Source organism: Chiloscyllium punctatum, chromosome 35, assembly GCF_047496795.1.
Source record: "Chiloscyllium punctatum isolate Juve2018m chromosome 35, sChiPun1.3, whole genome shotgun sequence".
NCBI classification, from domain to species: Eukaryota; Metazoa; Chordata; class Chondrichthyes; order Orectolobiformes; family Hemiscylliidae; genus Chiloscyllium; species Chiloscyllium punctatum.
Window position 1 is genome coordinate 9,787,535 of NC_092773.1, and position 20,356 is coordinate 9,807,890.

Below are 20,356 nucleotides of genomic sequence, written 5' to 3' on the forward strand. Positions count from 1 at the left end.
CAATGTCTTTCAGGGAAGGAAATCTGCCTTCCTTACCCAGTCTGGCCTGTGAGTGATTCCAGACCCATGGCAATGTGGTTGATTCTTAAACATTTCAGGATGGGCAATAACTGCTGGCCTACTCAGTGACACGAACATGTCATGAATGGGTGGCAAGTGGCTCAGTAGTTAGCACTGCTGCTTCACTGTGCCAGGGACCTGGGTTCAGTTCCAGCTTCAGGCAACTGTCTGTGTGGAGTTTGCACGTTCTCCCCATGTCTGTATTGGTTTCCTTCGGGTGCTCCGGTTTCCTCCCACAGTCCAAAGATGTGCAGGTCAGGTGGAATGGCCATGGGAAATACAGGGTAACAGGGATGGGATGGAGAGGGGGTAGATCTGGGTTGGAGGCTCTTCGGAGGGTCAGTGTGGACTTGGTGGACTGAACAGCCCGCTTCCATTCTGTAGGGATTCTATGACTGAACAAATGCCTTAAAGTTATGCCAAAAATGTCAACACAATGTCTGTCCCACCAGGAAGAGTTCAGGTGTAGACCAATTAGGACAGATCTGACATATTCCAAGGGCTTTCCCTGTCTTAGTCAATGAGCCCATTCATTCCCATTACCTTGTTATCTCCGCACTTTGTTCCATTTTGCACCAAGCTGACTGGATCCAGTACCACTCGGCAAACCATGCTTCCGAAACTGATTGAGCCAGTGTTATAACCTGGCTGCTTGTTCCCACCAGTGCAGCTCAGTTGTCCACACATGATGTCCCTGTTAATTGAGGTGGGAGAACGGTACAAGTGATGGGAAGTCATGCCACAGACCCCCTCCACATGGCTATTTCACCTCTCTCTCTCTCCCTCCCCACTCACACATCCTCCCGCACCTCAAATCAAACAAAATGGCTGTGGTTAGTTCAAATGAGCAGACTGAGAGGCTCCTGTTGGGTGAGGGGATGAAGGGACATGGTTCCAAGACTGGGATATGAAGTCAGGAGGCAGAAACACTCACAGGATGAGAACTGATTGATCTGACAAGCTTGAGAAGCTGACTGGGATCTTCGCTTCCTCCTCTCTCCGTCTTGTGAAGTTGTTTCGTGCAGGGGGACAGAAGGCAAGGTCGTGTCAATGAGATAACACATCATTGCCTCACTCAATGGGCTCTTCAACACCAGGTGCGTCCCTTGTGACTTGAACCTTGATTTGAAATCCCAGCAGAGAGTGCATGAATGTGTAAAGAAAATACACAGTTCTTTGGGCACCATTTCATCAAGAGCAGGGTGAGTCATCACCAATACTTCCACATCAACCAGCACACAAGATTCAACCTTTTGTTAAAGGATGCAGGGTACACAATCCCTGCAAGCTCCCCTCCGTGCCACTCACCATCCTGACGTGGAACTATATCGCCGCTCCTTCACTGTCACAGGGTTACGATCCTGGAATTCCCTCCCCAAAGGAATTATGGTCAACCTACAGCACATGGAGTGTGGTGGTTGAAGAAGACAGCTCACCCCCTCCTTCTCAAGGGGAAACTGGGGACTCTCTGTGTAAAAAATGTTGCCCCTCGTGTCTTTTTTAAATCTTTCTCCTCCCACCTTAAACATATCTGACCCTAATATTGAAATACCCCACCCACCCTAGGAAAAAGAGCCTTCTCATTCACTTTATCCATGCCCTTCATGATTTTATAAACCTCTGTAAGGTCACCCCTCAACCTCCTATGGTCCAGGGGAAAAAGTCCCATCTTATCCAGCCTCTCCCTATCGGTCAAGCCCTCCATTCCCAGCAACTTCCTGGTAAACCTCTTCTGAACCTCTGATCAAAGTTGTGCTTTTGACATTGACTAAGGGCACACTTGTCATCATCATGCTTGTCCCATTCCCTTCTCAAGGCTACCTTTCAGGATTAGTGCTGAGGCATGATAGCTTTGTAGACCAGGGTTCTGATAAATGCTCAGGCACTGTTTAAACTGACAGGCAGCCCACTGCCCTAACAGGGGAGTGAGCAATTGCTGGAGAATCTCGACAGGTCCGGCAAAATTGTGGGTGAGAGAGAAAAACAATGTTAACATTTCAAGTTCTTTCTGACAGAAGTTAGCTCTGATTTTCTCTCCACAGAGGCTGCCAGACGGTAATGCCTGCTTTTACTTCCAATTTCCAGCATCCACGGTCTGTAGCTTTGTATTAGCTGGAGTGTGGGATTTCATTTATCCAATTGCTTTTTCAATGTTCTGTACTCAAACTTTCAGGAAGTATATTTTCCCCAAGTGTTCGGGGCCTGGAGACAGTTTTCTGAAGGATTTGCCTGGGCCTGCATAATAACTGAAGATTATCAACTGAAATTCCAGAGTGTTGAATTATATGATCACGGTCTGCCAAACAGAAGTGCAGATCTCTTGTCAATAACACACAAAGGAATTTGTCTATCTCATCTTACAAAGCTGGAGGCAATCAACAAGCGTACCTGTTGAGCAACTTCTAAACAGGAACATTTTGTGATTTACTGCACAGGAACATACTCAGACAAGGGATCAAAACGGTGGGGTTTTAGAATCATGTTCCTGGAGGAGGAGGTGGAACAGTGGAGGCCAGGCTCAGGGAGGGGACACTATAGAACTCAGGAGTTCATTTGTTTTTGAGAAAGTGATTTTCACTGGCTCAGCCCAAATTTATTACCCGTCCCTAGTTGCCCCTTGAGAAGGTGGGGGGTGAGCTGCTTTCTTCAACTACCACAATCCATGTGCTGTAGGTTGACCATAATTCCTTCGGGGAGGGAATTCTAGGATTTTGACCCAGCAACAGTGAAGGCAGGATGGTGAGTGGTTTGGAGCGAACTTTCAGGGGGTGGTGTTCCCATGTATCCGCTGCCCTTATCCTTATAGATAGACAAAGTTGAAAATCACACAATTGGAGGATTGTGGGACGGGACACAGATGCTGGCAGAGTTGAGGAGGGGCTGAGGTACAAAGGGACAATACCAGGTTATCAACCAACACGTTTATTTAGAAGCACTAGCTTTCAGAGTGTCATACAACTGATGCGATGTATTGAACAAACCTAGATTGCTGTTAAGTCTTTCATCTTTTAGAATGGGTTGAGGGTTTTGATTTATTAATATGCAAATCCCAGAACTTCTTTCAAGTCACATTCACAAGATAACTTAAGGTTTTATAAAAAACAGTGACATTTCAGCACAGGCAATGCATTAAAGGTGTGAGGTTAGACTCTGTCTGTATTCCAATCTTGAGTCAGACTGGTTCATATTCCAAAGTAGGAATTGATAAAATGTCACATGGACTGATTACCTACAGATAGTGTGCTATTTGGACAAAATAGAATGTAGTTGCAAATGCAAATTCACTCTATGGACACATACCACATACACACAGAAGCGCACACACACACAGACACACTAACACACACACACACACAGATACGCACACACACACACACACACAGCCACACACACACACACAGCCACGCACACACACACACACACACAGCCACGTACACTCACACACACACTAACACACACACACTAACACTCAGACACACACACACAGACACACACACACACACGCATACACACAAACTAACACACACAGACACACACAGACACACACTAACACACCACACACACACACAGACACATACACACAAATTAACACACACAGACACACAGAGACACACACAGAGACACACTAACACACACACACACCCACACACACAGGCACACACTAACATACACACATTAACACACAGACACACACACAGACTAACAAACACAGACCCAGACACACACACATAGACACACTCACACAGCCACGCACACACAGAAACACACACACACATACTAACACATACACACAGACACACATACTAACACACACATACACACACACAGACACACACACGAATGTGCACACAAACACAGACACACACACAAACACACACACACAGACACATACACATCGACACACACTAACAAAAACAGACTCATACACACACTCACACACACACAGACACACACACTAACACACAGACACACACACAAACACAGACACATACACATACAGACACAAACACTCTCACACACACACTAACACACACACACATGCACACACATATACACACAGACATATACACACACACACAGTCAGACACATACACACACACAGACAAACACACACACAGACACATGCACTTACGCACACACACATGCACACACAGACATATACACACACTCACACACACAGTCAGACACACACACACACAAACACACTCAAACACACACAGATACATACACATTCACACACACAGACACATACACACACATGCACTCACACACAGACACACACACAGACATACACACACACACACACACACACACACACACAAGTCTACGGGGTGAATTTGCATTTGCAGAATTGTATTTGCAACTACATTATATTTTGTTTAAAACGAACACAATCTGTAGACAGCCCTGTGTCCTATCATCCTGCCCCACTAGCTACCAGATACAGAGGCAGCACCTCACAAGCTAGTGCTTCCAAATAAACCTGTTGGACCATAACCTGGTGTTGTGTGCTTTTTAACTTTGTCCACCCCAGTCCAACACTGGCACCTCCTCTTTGAGGGAGAAGTGGTTGTTGGTTTGGAAAGTGCAGTCTAAGGAGCTGCAATGAGCGAAGGGAACAGATTGCGTGGCTGCTGAGTCGGGGTCAAGGAAGTCAAAGATGGGCTGAAAGGCCTGAACTGGTAGGAGTGCTGTGATCTTGGAGGATTGTGGGACGGGACACATATGCTGGCAGAGTTGAGGAGGGGCTGAGGTACAAAGGGATTTGACTGTGAGGATGTGGACTTTGAGGCTGGACTTGGGGGCAGGGGGTTGTGGGTAGGATAACCTGGGAATGAGGGTGATGTTTCAGCTGAGCTGCACAACGCAGATAAACTATACTCCGAAGAAATAAATCTGAGGTGGGTACAGTTCAGCAGAGGAGCAGATGAGTCAAAGGCAGAGACAGAGGTAAACCAGATCAATTAACCTGCAATTATTCCAATGCAAGAGGACTGACAGGGAAGGCAAATGAATTCAGGGAATCTTTGGGAACATGGGACTGGGATATCATAGCTATTACAGAAATGTGGCTCAGGGAAGGGTATGACTGGTACCTTAATGTTCCCGGGCATAGGTTCTATCAGAAGGATAGAAAGTGGGGACAAGAAACAGGCTGAGTGGCATTTTTGGTGAGGGATAGCATTTCCGCTGAATATAGGGATGATATTCCTGGCAACACATCCAGGGAAGTTATTTGGGTGGAACTGACAAATAAGAAAGGGATGATCACCTTTTTGGGATTCTAATCTTGACCCACCCAATAGTCAGTGGGAAATTGAGAAGCAAATTCCAAGGAGATCTCAGTTATCTGTAAGAATAACAGGGTGGTAATGGGAGAGGATTCCAACTTTTCAAATAGTGACTGGGACTGCTATGGTGTTCAGGGTTTAGATGGAGAGGAATTTGTTAAGTGTGAACAAGAACATTTTCTTCTGCAGTATGTGGATGTCCTCACGATAGAAGAAACAAACCTTGACTTCCTCTTGGGAAATAAGGAAGGTCACTGGGGGAACACTTTAGGGCCAGGGTTCATCATTCTATTTGTTTTAAAATAGTGATGGAAAAGGACAGACAGGACCTAAAAGTTAACATTCACAATTGGAGGAAGGCCAATTTTGACAGATTTAGGCAGGATCTTTCAAAGTTGAGTGGGAGAGGCTATTTGCAGGTAAAGGGATGGTTGGGAAGTGGGAAGCCTTCAAACATGAGATGCTGAGAGTCCAGAGACAGTGTGTTCCTGTTAGAGAGAAACAGTAAGGCTGGTAGATGTAGGGAATGCTGGATGATGAGAGTAATTGAGGCTCCGGTCAAGAAAAAGAAGGAAGCGTAGGTCAGGTATAGACAAAATAAAAACCAAAAGAATTGCAGATGCTTTAAATCAGAAACAAAAGCAGAAGTTGCTGGAAAAGATCAGCAGTTCTGGCAACATCTGTGGAGAGAAAGCAGAGTTAATATTTTGGGTTTGGTGACCCTTCCTCAGAAGTGAGAGCAGTTCTGAGGAAGGGTCACCGGACCTGAAACATTAACTCTGATTTCACTTCACACATGCTGCCAGACCTGCTGAGCTTTTCCAGCAACTTCTGATTTTGTGCCAGGTTTTGACAGCCAGGATCGAGTGAATCCCTCAAATGGCATAAGGTCTGTAGTAATCTGCTCAAGGGGAAATCAGAAGGGCAAAAAACGGAGAAATGAGATAGCTTTGGCAAACAGGGTTAAGGAGAATCCAAAGGGACACTACAAGTACATGAAGGGCACAAGGGTAACCAGGGAGCGAAGAAGAACACCATCTATGTGTGGAACTGCAGGAGATGGGTGAGATATTAAACAAGTTTTTAGTGTCAATATTTACTGTGGAGAAGGTTTTGGAAACTAGAGAACTTGGAGAAATAAACTGAAATTTCGAAAAGTGCCTGTATTACAGAGGAGGAGATGCTGGATGTCTTTAAGTGCATCAAAGTGGATAGATCCCCGGGGTCAGATCAGGTGTATCCCAGAATGCTTTCGGCAAACTAGAGACGTAATTGCTGGGTCCCTTGCTGACGTATTTGGTTCATGGGTGAGATGTCTGAAGACTGAAGGTTGGCTAATGTGTTTGCCATTATTGAAGAAAATTGGTAAGGAAAAGCCAGGGACTATCGACCAGTGAGCTTGACACTGGTGGTGAGCAAGTTGTTGGAGGGAATCCTGAGGGACAGGATTTATATGCATTTGGCAAGGCAAGGACTGATTAGAGATATTCACCATGGCTTTGTGCTTGGGAAATCATGTCTCACAAACTTAGAGTCATAGAGTCATAGAGTCATAGAGATGTACGGCATGGAAACAGACCCTTTGGTCCAACCCATCCATGCCAACCAGATATCCCAACCCTTTTGAAGAAGTGACATAGATTGATGAGGGCAGAGCGGTAGACAATGTGACTTCAGTAAGGCGTTCGACAAGGTTCCCTATGGGAGACTGGTTTGCAAGGTTAGATCTCATGGAATACAGAGAGAACTAGTCATTTGGATACAGAACTAGCTTGAAGGTCGAAGACAGAGAGTGGTGGTAGAGGGTTGTTTTTCAGACTGGAGGCCTGTGACCAGTGGTGTGCCACAAGGATTGGTGCTGAGTCTACTGGTTTTTGTCATTTATATAAGTGATTTGGATGTGAACATAGGAGGTACAGTTAGCAAGAGAAGGTTAACTCAGAGTACAATGAGATCTTGATCAGATGGGCTGAGGAGTGGCAGATGGAGTTTAATTTAGCTAAATGTGAGGCTCTGCATTTTGGAAAGGCAAATCAGGGCAGGACTTATACACTTAATGGTAAGGTCCTAGGGAGTGCTGCTGAACAAAGGGATCTTGGAGTGCAGGTTCATAGCTCCTTGAAGGTGGAGTTGCAGCCAGACAGCTTAGTGAAGAAGGTGTTTTGTATATTTGCCTTTAATGGTCAGTGTATTGAGTACAGGAGTTGGGAGGTCATGTTGTGGCTGTACAGAACATTGGTTAGACCACTTTTGGTATATTGTGTGCCATTCTGGTCTTCCTGCTACAGGAAAGATGTTGTGAAACTTGAGAAGGTTCAGGAAAGGTTGACAGGGATGTGGTCAGGATTGGAGGGTTTGAGATATAGGGAGAGGCTGAACAGGCTGGGGCTGTTTTCCCTGGAGCGTCGGAGGCTGAGGGGTAACCTTATGGAGGTTTATAAAATTAGGAGGAGCGGGGATAAGTTGAATAGACAAGATCTTTCTGCCCAGGGCAGGGGATTTCCAAGCTCGAGGGCAAATGTGTAAGGTGAGAGGGGAAAGATTTAAAAGGGACCTGAGATGCACCTTTTTCATGCAAAGGGTATGGAACGAGCTGCCAGAGGAAGTGGTGGAGGCTGGTACAATGACAACATTTAAAAGGCATCTGGATGGGTACATGAATAAGGAAGGGTTTAGAGGGATAGGGGCCAAGTGCTGGCAAATGGGACTAGATGAGGTTAGGATATCTGGTTGGCATGGACAAGTCGGACTGAAGGGTCTGTTTTTGTGCTGTACAGCTCTATGACTCTAAAAGAAAATGCAAACTCAGCAGGGCGTTTCTAAGAGAAAACATGGAATAAAGTTGTCAGGAGTGCACTGGCGGTGACTGGGTGTGTGGGAGTGCTGATATTGATGGCAGGGGAACTGAGGCCCATGGATAGCACTGAGCATACATCCACAAGTGGGCTGCCGACAAGGGGTCCTGATGTTACCTGGTGAGTTAAACAGGGGGTCATGGGTTCAAATCCCTGGGCAGACAGTGAAAGTCAAATCCAGCAAAAACGAATCTGGTATTAAACACAATCGATAGCTGTAAAAGTCCACCCCCAGTTCACTCATGTCCACTGATGATGGAAGGCTAGCCTCTGGGCAATAAACATTGGCTTGGCCAGCAGTTCTCATGCAAATGGTTCATAAAAAGGTTGAGCCAGGAATGGTATGGCCAACTTGTTTTGTTTACTTACTCAGAAGCACATCCTTGAAAACCAGACGCTGTCTTCCGACAGTAACCAAACTTGTCGCCCTGCTTATTGACTTCAAAGCAACGCCTCGGTGCTGCCTTGGCACCTATTAAAACAGAAACATTGATGTTCATCAGAATGAGGTGGCTCAACAAAGCCAATAGAAAATTTGATGCAAAGTGACTGCGATGATGAGAAAATATAACAGGACTCAATCACTTGCAGCAAGTAGAGATGGGAGCCATTTGAGTCTGCAGAAGGAGGCCATTTGGCCCTTCAAGCCTGTCCTGTCCTTCAACATGGCAATGGTTGATGTTTGAACCCAACTCAACCCAACCTGGCCACAGTCTCTTTTATTCCCTGAGCTTTCTGGAACCTTCCACAGCACAGTTTGCACATTCTCCTTGTGTCTGTGTGGGTTTCCTCCGGGTGCTCCAGTTTCCTCCCACAGTCCAAAGATGTGCAGGTCAGGTGAACTGGCCATGCTAAATTGCCCGTAGTGTTAGGTGAAGGGGTAAATGTAGGGGAATGGGTCTGGGTGGGTTGCTCTTCGGAGGGTTGGTGTGGACTTGTTGGGCCGAAGGGCCTGTTTCCACACTGTAGGGAATCTAATCTAATCTAATCTAACCTGAAACACAGCACTGAATGAACCAACGTTGGAACAGTTGCGATGGCAGTTTCTCCACTCAGTCCTAGCTGTGTTCCATCCTCATGAAATCCTTCAGTCTTTAAGAAGCAGGGACCATCTGACCTGAGGGTTGTGAAATTCCTGTAATTGCACGATAACCATAAAACTTATGCAAAATGATCACTGAAACGTTCTGTAAGTACTGTCAGTCATCACTTCCTTCCTTGTTGAGCATTGACTTCCTTCCCCATTTATTATAATTATAAAATAATCAGCACAGTCTCATTATTCTTTTGAAACCATTTTTGGTGAATATGACTTGAATCCTTCTTGCAATACTTGGTTTCCATGGTGGTGCTGTCACCAGAGGAGATGAGTAGGAGAATTGTTTCCTGGAATTGTGCTCTCTGAAAGGGGAAGGGCAAGGTGAGTCAGGGGCAAATCTATCAGAAGGCAATGTTTGCAGAGCTGCAGAGAACAAGTGGATGTCATTTGGTTTGCTCTCACAAAATGCTGCCACAGGCAGGATGGACCGAAAGGCCTTTCTCGCTGCTGCACAACTCAAGGCCTCCTCATCTCCTGTGAAGGAAATCACAGACAGGCCTGACAGATAGTTGCTCAGAGTCATTGTCTTCATAGTTCTTGGGGAGCAGGCAGAGAAATGGGGCCAAGGCCACAATTGGGCAGAGCTGGGTGGATGGGCAAATGGCTTCCTGCTGCTCATTGTCCTTGTGACCAGCCCAGATTCAAACAGATACGCATTTGGGATACAAGGGTCAGAGGCCATGGAGGGATTGTCCACAGGTCCCTGAAGGTGGCAGGGACAGGTGGAGAAGGGGGAAGGAGACGTTTGGGATGCTTCCCTTCAGTGGGTTAGCTATTGAGTTCCACAGCAGAGATGGGATGCCGGAACGATAGAAGACACTGGTTCAGCCAGAGCACAGTTCTGGTCACCACATGACGGGAAGGACACCATTGCTATCGAGAGAGTATGGAGGAGAATGTTTCCATGGATTGAAAACTGCAGTGACCAGGAAAGATCAGATAGGCTGCTGTTGTTGACCTCTCAACACATGAGGCTGAGGTGAGTCTTTACAGAAGTGGAGAAAATAATGAGAGACTTGGACAGGGAAGACCTATCAGCCGACTCGGTCAGGGATTTAAAGCAATTGGTCAAAGAACAGAGGGGACCATAAGATAGCTGAGCAGAATGAGGCCATTCGGTCCATCGATTCAGCTCCACCATTCTATCTTGGCTGATATGATTCTTGACCCCATTCGACCAAAAGACCATAAGAAATAGCAGCAGAAATTAGGCCATTCAGCCCATTGAGTCTGATCCACCAAACAATTATAGCTAATTTTCTCAACCCCATTATCCCCATAACCTTTGATCCCCTTGATACTCAAGAACCCATCTATCTCAGTTTTAAATATACTCAATGACCTGGCCCTCCACAGCCTTCTGTGGCAATGAATTCCACAGATTCCCCACTCTCTGGCTGAAGAAGTTTCTCCTTATCTCTGTTCTGAAAGGTCTTCCCTTTCCTCTAAGGCTGTGCCCTCAGGTCCTAGTCTCTCCTATCAATGGAAGCATCTTCCCAACATCCACTCTCTCCAGGCCATTCAGTATTCTGTAAGTTTCAATCAGATCTCTCCCTCATCCTTCTAAACTCCACTGAGTAGAAACCCAGGGTCCTCAAACATTCCACATATGTTAAGCCTTTCACTCCTGGGACCATTCTCGTGAAGCTCCTCTGAACAGACTCCAGGGCCAGTCCATCCTTCCTGAGATATGGGGCCCAAAACTGCACACAATCCTCCAAATGTGGCCTGACCAGAGCCTTACTGAGCCTCAGAAGTACATCCTTCTTTTATATTCAAGTCCTCTCAAAATAAATGCCAGCATTACATTTGCCTTCCTAACTACTGACTCAGCCTGCAAGTTTACCTTGAGCGAATCCTGGACTGGAACTCCCAAGTCTCTTTGCATTCAGACTTCTGAATTTTCTCCCCATTTAGAAAATAGTCCATGTCTCTATCCTTCCTACCAAAGTGTATGACCTCACACTTTCCCCTGTTTTACTCCATCTGCCACATTTTTGCCCACGCTCCTAACCTGTCCAAATCCTTCTGCAGCCTCCCATCCTCCTCAATTCTACCTGCCCCTCTATCTATCTTTGTATCATCTGCAATCTCAGCCAGATTGCCCTCAGTTCCTTCACATAGATTATTAATTTATAAAGTGAAAAGGTGTGGTCCCAATACTGAGCCTTGCGGAACACCACTTGTCACTGACTGCCATCCTGAGAAAGACCCTTGTGTCCACACTCACTGCTTTCTGAGAGACAGCCAATCTTCTACGCATGCTTGCACCTTGCCTCTGACACCAGGGGCCCTTATCTTACTCAGTAGCCTCCAGTCCAGGTAGACAACACCCATTGGCTCTCCTTGGTCTAACTTCCTCAAAGCATTCTAACAGATTTGTCAGGCATGACCTCCCCTTGATGAAACCATGCTGACTTTGCCGTATCTTACTGGACACTTTCAAGTGCTCAGAAATCTCACCCTTCACAGGGGATTGCAGGATCTTACCCACAACTGAGTTTAGGCTAATCAGTCTGTAATATTCAGCCTTTTGCCTTACTCCCTTTTTAAACAGGGGTGTCATGTTAGCGATTTTTCCAGTCCTCTGAAAGATTCCTGGAAGATCACCACTAATGCCTCCACTATCTCTTCAGCTCTCTCCCTTAGCACTCTGCCCTGTCATCCTTCATCCCCTTATGAGTCAAGAACCTGATGGTCTCTGTCTTAAAGATACTCCATGACTTAGCCTCAACAGCAATGAGTTCCACGCATTCACTGTCCACTGGCTGAAGTTATTCTTCCTCACTCTGAGGACATGAGGGAAAATATTTTCACCAAGACGGTGGTGGGTTTCTGGAGTCCAGTTCACTGATCCAGGTAGAAACTCTCCACTGAGGCACTGGAACCCAGCAAGGCTAAGGGGCTGGTCATGGGTAATGGGAGACGATGGCCGGAATTGCATCTTCCTGTGCAAGAAGCTGTTTCCCGCTTTGAAGGTTTGAAGGTTTAAACCTACCTGATCCCCAGAAAGAGACGCATTGTTCCTGATGGGTTGGGCACTTGCCAAAGTAACAGAAGCTTGTATTTCGCTTACAGGGAGTCCCATTCAGACGGAAAGTATCTTCTGGGCACTGGCCTGATCTGCCGTCACAGGTCTCCTCGAGGTCGCAGTCATCCTTGGCTCTCCGGCACAACAAGCCTGCTGCCATGAACTAACACCCAGGGAGGAAAGGAGATTCGGTCAGCTGTTTGTGATCCACATTTCAGAGGAGACAGTGACTTTGTGGCAGGGAATTGATATCAGAATGTGTGGACTGCTTTCCGAAAGAGGATCTCAGACTGGCCAACAGGACAAAACGGACACTGATAGGGAACCCAGCAAACAAAGGTAGGAATGGGATTTTGTGCAGATAGATTGACAGATTAGGAAAGAGAGCGCAGTTGGAGGAACATTCGCACAGTGCAGAAGATTTATATCAGGAATGAGGGATATTGAAAAAGAGTGATACTGTAAGGACAGGAGTGTATTCAAATCAAAAAGGATAGATAGGTACATGTCGAAATGGGGCAGGAGAGCTGAATGGGGCAGAATGGCCACAGACACTGTGTGTTCTGCATTAGTAATCTCTGTTTGAGAAAGGGAGCCGGGGTGGGGGGCGGAGGGAGAGGAAAGGAAGAGGGATGGGATGGGATGGGATTTGTTTGCCATCCTTTGCGAAGCTAATGGATGTACCTTACAATCCTGGCAGCAGGTTCCATCAGCACACTGCACTCCCTCTCGTAGCCTGCAGGTCTGAGCATCGCAGCATGGGTTCAGACACTCCTGAGGATAGCAAAACACCAAGAAAGTCAAACACCATCACCACAGGCTGGCTACAAGACCAGGGAGAAAGACCAACTCTGAGAAACATCTATTCTGCAGTTCCTTTTCAATTCCCAACAGTGTAACGATCTACACATCTCACACTCATATCCACAAAGTACATTGGGGCAACTCTCTCACTGGCTGCCTAATCCTTGCACCATTTTACCAGCTGGTGCCAGTCTGACAAATCGCACAGACAACTGCTCGCAAACTGGATATTGCTTGGAGATCAACAAAGAAAAAGCAGATTGAGGAGTCAAGAAGGAGTGAAAAAGCAAGAGCATTGATGTCAGTTGCACAGAGTTCACAGGCAATTAAATGTGTCAGACCAAAAATAAAATCTCCCAGATCATTTTGGAAACATAGAAACACAGAAAATAGGAGCAGAATAGGCCATTCGGCCCTTCGAGCCTGCTATACTATTCAATCTGATCGTGCTTGATCATCCAACTCAGTCCCCTGTTTTCTCCCCATAACCTCTGATCCCTTCAGCCCCATGTTCCTTCTTGACCATCTACAACCTTTTGGCTTCAGCCACCTTCTGTGGGAGAGAATTCCACAGGCTCCCCACTGTCTGGGTGACCGGTCCGAAACGGCCTACCCTGTATCCTTCGACTGTGCCCCCTGGTTCTGGACTCCCCAGCCATGACGAACATCCTTCCTGTGGTGACTGTGTCCAGTCCTGATTTCATCAAAGGATTGAAAGGCTTTGAGCGTGATAAATCTGGTGCCTACCTCCGGAATTCCACAGTCACACTCCTCCCCTTTCTCAAGGAAGCGATTCCCGCAGATCGGCCTCGACACGATCTCGTCCTGGTTGGGTACATCACGGAGACACGATGCTGTGCGGGTCAGCACAAAGTTCTGGAAGTGCTGGTGGCTGCAGCTGCTGAACTCTGTCGGCAGAACCGAGCTGTCAGGAGGAAACGAGGGACTCGGGTTTAATGCAGCATCCTCCGGCATTCCCAGCTTGACTGCGAGGTTGCCTTACAGCTAACTGACTGTCCCTTGGATGTTGAGTCACCGCTGTGACAGAGTTCAGAAAACAGTGGGCAGGCTGGCCACGAACCAATGCTGTGTGAACTGGGCACTGCACATCCCCACACCCCTCCACCCCACAGATTCATTCATCTAACCCCTATCTCTGACCAGACCCTGCCACTTGTGCCTGTCTCAAATGGCCTTCCACCTCCTCTGAAAACTGCAGGCAGGACAGAACTCTGGCGAGCGACAAAGGAATTGGGGGCATTTTGCATTGTCAGGATTTTGAAGCCGGACAAGATCCGGGGATAGCAACTTTCGGAAGGAGAATGGGAAAAGTTCAAAAGGCAGGAGGGTCCACTGACGGACTGGATGGTGAGTCAGACTCACACTCAGTGGCATTTTATTGTCTCTTTAGTCTGGTAGATTCTACAGAGGAATACAAAGGAAACAAGACCGAGCTGTCTGGGTGTGATGGAGTTTGAACAATAGATCACCAAACCAGCTCTTGGTAAGGGCAGTGTTCACACCCATCACTGTGTTGCTTGGTTTTCCTTTCCCAGTTTCTGACAAACAGGGCTTCTCAGTGACAAAGAAATACAAACAAGGAACGAGAGTAGGCTATTCGGCCCTTTGAGCCTGCCCTGTCATTTAATGAAGGTCATGGCTGATCTGATTTAAGCCTCGACTCTCCACTCCTGCATATCCCCAACAATCCTTAATCTAGCTCAGCCTTCAGAATGTTTCATGACCCCACTGCCATGGTTTTGTTTTTGAAATAATGTCAAAGTAAACATGTCGGTGCGGCACGTTAGGTGTCTGTGAGCCTTCATAGCGAGAGGACCCAAGGACAGGAGCAGTGATGACTTGCTGTCATTGTACAGGGCCTTGGTGAGACCACCCTGAGAGTATTGGGTGCAGTTTTGGTCTCCTTTTCTGAGGATGATATTCTGATGGGGGAGAGAGTACAAAGAATATTTACCAGATAGATTCCTACGATGGCAGGACTCACATACGTGGACTAGATCAGTCAGAGTTTTTTTTCACTGGAGTTAAGAAGGATGAGGGGCATTCTCACAGAACATACACAATTCTAACTGGACTGGACTGGTATAAACACAAGAAGGATGTTCTTGATGAGCGGGAGTCCAGATCCAAGGGTCACAGTCTGAGGAGGTGGGGTAGACCATTTCGGACTGGCACGAGGAGAAATGTCTTCACCCATAGAGTACAGAGCGTGTGGAATTCTCTGCCACAGAAAATGGTTGAGACCAAAACATTTTCAAGAAGGAGTTTACATAGTTCCGAGTGCTAAAGGGATTGAAGGATGGGGGGGGGAGAAAATGGGAACAGGGTATGGAGTTGGCCGATCAGCCATTGTCATACTGAGTGGCAGAGCAGGCTTGAATGGCTGGAAGTCTGTGACCTCAATCGATATTCAGCCCCACAGGGGAGTGAATCAGACTCACCTCAGAACTGGAGACATGATACAAGACCTAGAATCACAGTTGCAATTGTCATCATCGTGGTTCATGCCCAGATTGTGGCCCATTTCGTGTGCTATCGTCGATGCCACACCGTGGACGTTGTTGGTGTGATCCTGTGGGAGGAGGATCACACTTCAGCAATCCCATCACAAACACACCCCAGACAGGTCAGTCACTGTCTGCAGATCGCACTTTCTCACCCTGGCTCCTACTGGGCCTTAGGAAACCCCTGGACATCAGTAAGCCCCCTCACCCCTTCTACTGTCCCTTCACACCAGATAATATTGCCCAGCTTCACCCTTGCCCCTAATGAAGGGCTCTGGCCCAAAACGTCAATTTTCCTGCTCCTCGGATGCTGCCTGACCTGCTGTGCTTTTCCAGCGCCACACTCTCAACTCGCGCCACTTTCTATTTGCCTCTGGAGCTGATAGCTTCCACATTCCCTTGGCTGACCTCTGACCTTCCAGCTTTGGGTAACTTCACATCATCTGGACATTGAGTTGTCAGGTCTCCTGTTTACCTGTTGCACCGATTCTCACTGGCCTGCATTGGCCCCTGTCCAGCGATGGCTCAGTTTTAAAATCCTCACCCCAACTTTGAAAGCAATCTACAGCCACGCCTGATCTCGGAAACCTGCTCCTGCCTGACCACCCCTGGAGATGTCCTCACTCCTCTGACTCTGAACTTGCACTCTTTCCTCATCACTCCGTGAGTGGCAGCCACTTCTTCAGCAAGTCTCTCCTTTGGAATTGGTGCCTAAAACCTTTCCTAAAATAGTCCCTGACCTCTCTGATCACACTTTGACCAGTTTTCTGAATAATTCCTCAGGTGGACTGGTTTCAGATTTTGCCTGAAATATGCTCACATTGCACTGTTGTGATATGATACGATATGCATATACCTTTGTCAGGGCAAGTCCTTCACTGTGCTGTCAATCACTAACATGTTGACACGATATGATGTAACCACTGATGACTGTTGTAAACCTACTCGGTTCACCAATGCCCTTCAGGGAAGGAGATCTGCTGTCCTTACCCAGTCTGGCCCTAGTTGTGACTCCAGGCCTTCAGCTGTGTGCCTGCTGCACACAACAATGTGGTTGACTCTTAACTGTTTTGGACAAACGAGAGATCGACAACAAATACTGTTCAAGTCAGCAATGCTCTCATCCAGTGCAGAAATATTTTACCAAGTTCTCCAATCACGACATTACTTTTCCACTCAGCCTTGTCAACTGTTCAGCGATGCTGCTGGTGACTGGCAGGATATTGGTAACAGTTGCAAACCCAACCTAACACCTCTAGCCAAAACATCAGCATCATTGGAGGAGTCTCGAGGACGGGGTGACTCCAAACACAAACATCCTCTGGTCAAACAATTCCTTAAGTATTCTCAGTGACTTTGGATGGTGGTAGCATCATTGGGCCATTCAGCCCTGGCTATACAGCAAGTTTAGTTAAACACTGCCTTAGACTCACTGCCTTGACCAGCATTTATTATCCATATTGCTGTGGGTCTGGAGTCACATACAAGCCAGATCCTTATTGGAAGCACCTTAGTGTTGCAGATGGTTTTTCCTCAGACAATTGATAATCATTTCATGGTCATCATTGCTTTTGTAATTCCAAACTTTTATGGAATTCAAATTCCACCTCTCCTCCCCTTCACCGAACCTGGACCTGGGATCTCTGGATTGGAAGTCTATTTAGAATACCACTGACCCAATGCCTCCCTTACCTGGTTGATAGCCCCGGAGCCTTGTGTACACATGGCACTGACTTGGGCCAAGCCGATGGTATCGCCAGTGAAGTCCACATGCCTACAACAGGAAGGGCAAAAAGACAATCTGAGTCTTCTCTTCACTGCAACACCAATGGACCTCCTCAGAAATAACCTCTCACGGTTTGGGCTAAGGTGAGATGTCGGCCTCCATAGCCATCTCAGCTCTGGCAGCCCAAACCCCAAGCCGAGGTTCCCCTAGTCAGACTCAAATGTCCAAAGGCAGTACTTACTGATTGGCGTGAGTTTAAAGGGGTGGAGAGACGGTAGGTATTGTCCATTCCAGTGTCCATGGTGCCCCCTAACGCAGCTGGCCTCAAATGTCCCCACAGACATTATGTTCCCCTCCCTCTGCAAGACCAAGGATGTATCCAGAGCAGACAGGCAGGATATTGGTAACAGTTGCAAACCCAACCTAACACGTGTAGCCAAAATATCAGCATCACTGGAGGAGTCTCAAGGACGGGGTGACTCCATACACAAACATCCTCCTTACAAGTGCTCTAAGTATTTAATTAAACATCGAAGAACAGAAGACATAGGCCATTCAGCCCATCAAGTCTATACTACCATGAAATGAGATCATGGCTGATCTGATCTGATCATCCTCAACTCCACTTTCCTGCCTTTTGCCCATAACCCTTGATCTTCCTCCTGATTAAAGAAAAATTGAGTGTATACCCATCGATCTTAACAATAGAATGGAAGACCTTTATATCGAGCCGTCCGCCATGATTTCCTTTGTGTGCATGCACGGACCACTAAAGGATGAGCAGGACTGTTTTGTTGGACAGCAATGCTATCACCTAACCCTCCACAATCATGTTGCCATGTGCAACAACAAAAATAAGACAGGAGCTGGAGGCAGTGCCAATACTTACGTGATAAATTGGATGTTGTCATGTCCCTTTCTTGGCAGCAACTTGGTTCTGCGCCACTCCAACATGTTCGTCAGAGTACGACCAGCATCTTTTTCAACAAAGAACTGATCTCCACTGGACCAGATCTCCAGACCAATCAAGGCTACGTGTGTCTTCAGTGGTTGGTAAAGCTGTCGGGGGGTGGAGACAGAGAGAGAGAGATGATTGGACAAAGGGACTTTGAATGAGGATTGGTGTCTTTGGCCAGGAAGGATGGCAGTCAATGGTGTGGCTAACAGCAGAAATGGTAACAATACTGGTTAAGAGCTACAACCAAGAATGCTGGGAATGTTGATCAAGCTGGTTTGTACTCTGACCTCATTTAAAACTGCAGCCAGGACACGTTGTGAGCTGTCCTGAAGTCTGTGACCTGCAGTTTCCTGTCTTGACCAAATAAGGGCGATGTCTGCAACACAGACTGGCACTGCTATTACCATGTATGGAGCGTGCAATGTGGCTGTTCATGACTTGGCGTAAACATCTGGGAGCTCTTTACCAGTAAACTCCATTGGCTGGGATCAAACACTGTGACCAGGGGTTCGTTCAGTTCATTGGCTGAGTGCCAGAGAAGATTCTGGAAGGACGAGCATGTTTTGGGATACGAGATAGCAGAAGAAAGGAGTTTGCAGGAGCGCCCATCGAGGCCAACATCTAAGAAGCACGTGCACCGAAGTTGTTTCAAAGAGGGCAACAAAACCACGAGGCAAGATCTACACCGAGAGCAAATCCTACCTCGGGGTAGGATTTGTTTGCAGCCAAACTTCTCCAGTTAAAGATGGAGTTCGGGTTAAATGTGAATTAAGTTAAAGTCAGGTAAAGTGAAGTGAAATGAAGTGAGTTAAAGTTGAAGGTTAGATGAAGTTAAGAGTGAATGTTGCAGTGAATACATGTTTTATACTGAGTATTGGTACTTAAAGGGTTAAACAATGGAAGAAGGCCCCGCACCATGCTTTGCCTGAAGTCGTGAGGGGAATGCCTGCAGTTCAAAATGGCCACCCAGTGAGGGAAATGTCCCCAAGGTGTCCAAGTCACTCCACATGCAAATCTGTTCCTCTTTCTCAGTGACTCCAGGAAATCGCCAAGTGACAGTGACTTTCTGCCCATTCAGCGTGCCACCCTCCAGTGTCAGTAAGACTTTCATATTGGGTTTCCATCTGGTGGTGGAGGTTGTCCTCCTTGCTACCAAGGATGGCCCCTCGGTCACATGTCAGAGGTGGCACTGCTGAACTATTAAGCAGGCAGTGGACTTACCAAGATTTAACTTATCACGGGAACATTTTGATAACAATTGCACCCTCCTCCAAAGCACCAATAATCATCAAAGAAAGTAGAAGGAATGCCTCCATCTATCACCATTAGAGAATTGGGCTCCTTTAAGGGTTAGGAGAAAGTGAGGAGTGCAGATGCTGGAGATCAGAGCTGAAAATGTGTTGCTGGAAAAGCGCAGCAGGTTAGGCAGCATCCAAGGAGCAGGAGAATCAACGTTTTGGGCATGAGCCCTTCTTCAGGATGTTCCTGAAGGGCTCATGACCAAAACATCGATTCTCCTGCTCCTTGGATGCTGCCTGACCTGCTGCGCTTTTCCAGCAACACATTTTCAGCTCCTTTAAGGGTTAACCAGAATAGGCGTGAGTGTGAGCACTTTTCACTGGCGTGTGTTCTCCTACAGTAGGCGGTTGGTTTTACAGGGCAAAGGCAGAAACTGCTGGATGTGCTAAACTGTCAATTTACAATAAAACCAGTGTTCATATCTGACTTTTTATTCCCTGCTGGATTCCACATATGGCTATCAGTTTATTGAATACGCAGAGCTGAACTTCATCGGGTGAATGGTTGAACTTGAAGAGATAATTTCAATAATTTTGGATGTTTGCGCTTTGCATGAATGGCCAAGAAAAAAAAAATCACATTTAAAACAAAGAAGCAGCAACAGTTTCACCACTGAAATGATCAAGTGCTGCAGGCTATTGAGTCATCGAGTCATAGAGTACAGAAATAGGCACTTCAGTCCAACCAGTCCATGTCAACCTTAATCCC

General features: G+C 46.8%; 1 protein-coding gene across 3 annotated transcripts in view; it reads right to left on the minus strand.

The window, feature by feature from the left end:
- LOC140459631 (zinc metalloproteinase-disintegrin-like MTP9) overlaps positions 1-20,356 on the minus strand; it is a 94,804-nt gene that overhangs the window by 12,832 nt on the left and 61,616 nt on the right. For all 3 annotated transcript variants that reach the window (XM_072553935.1, XM_072553934.1, XM_072553933.1), the window contains 8 exons: positions 18,281-18,450; positions 17,358-17,439; positions 15,603-15,733; positions 13,888-14,065; positions 13,021-13,110; positions 12,304-12,499; positions 8,576-8,678; positions 604-754 (listed from right to left, as the gene is read on the minus strand). In XM_072553935.1, coding sequence (XP_072410036.1) covers positions 604-754; positions 8,576-8,678; positions 12,304-12,499; positions 13,021-13,110; positions 13,888-14,065; positions 15,603-15,733; positions 17,358-17,439; positions 18,281-18,450 — 1,101 coding nt within the window. The remainder of the gene's footprint in view (positions 1-603; positions 755-8,575; positions 8,679-12,303; positions 12,500-13,020; positions 13,111-13,887; positions 14,066-15,602; positions 15,734-17,357; positions 17,440-18,280; positions 18,451-20,356) is intronic.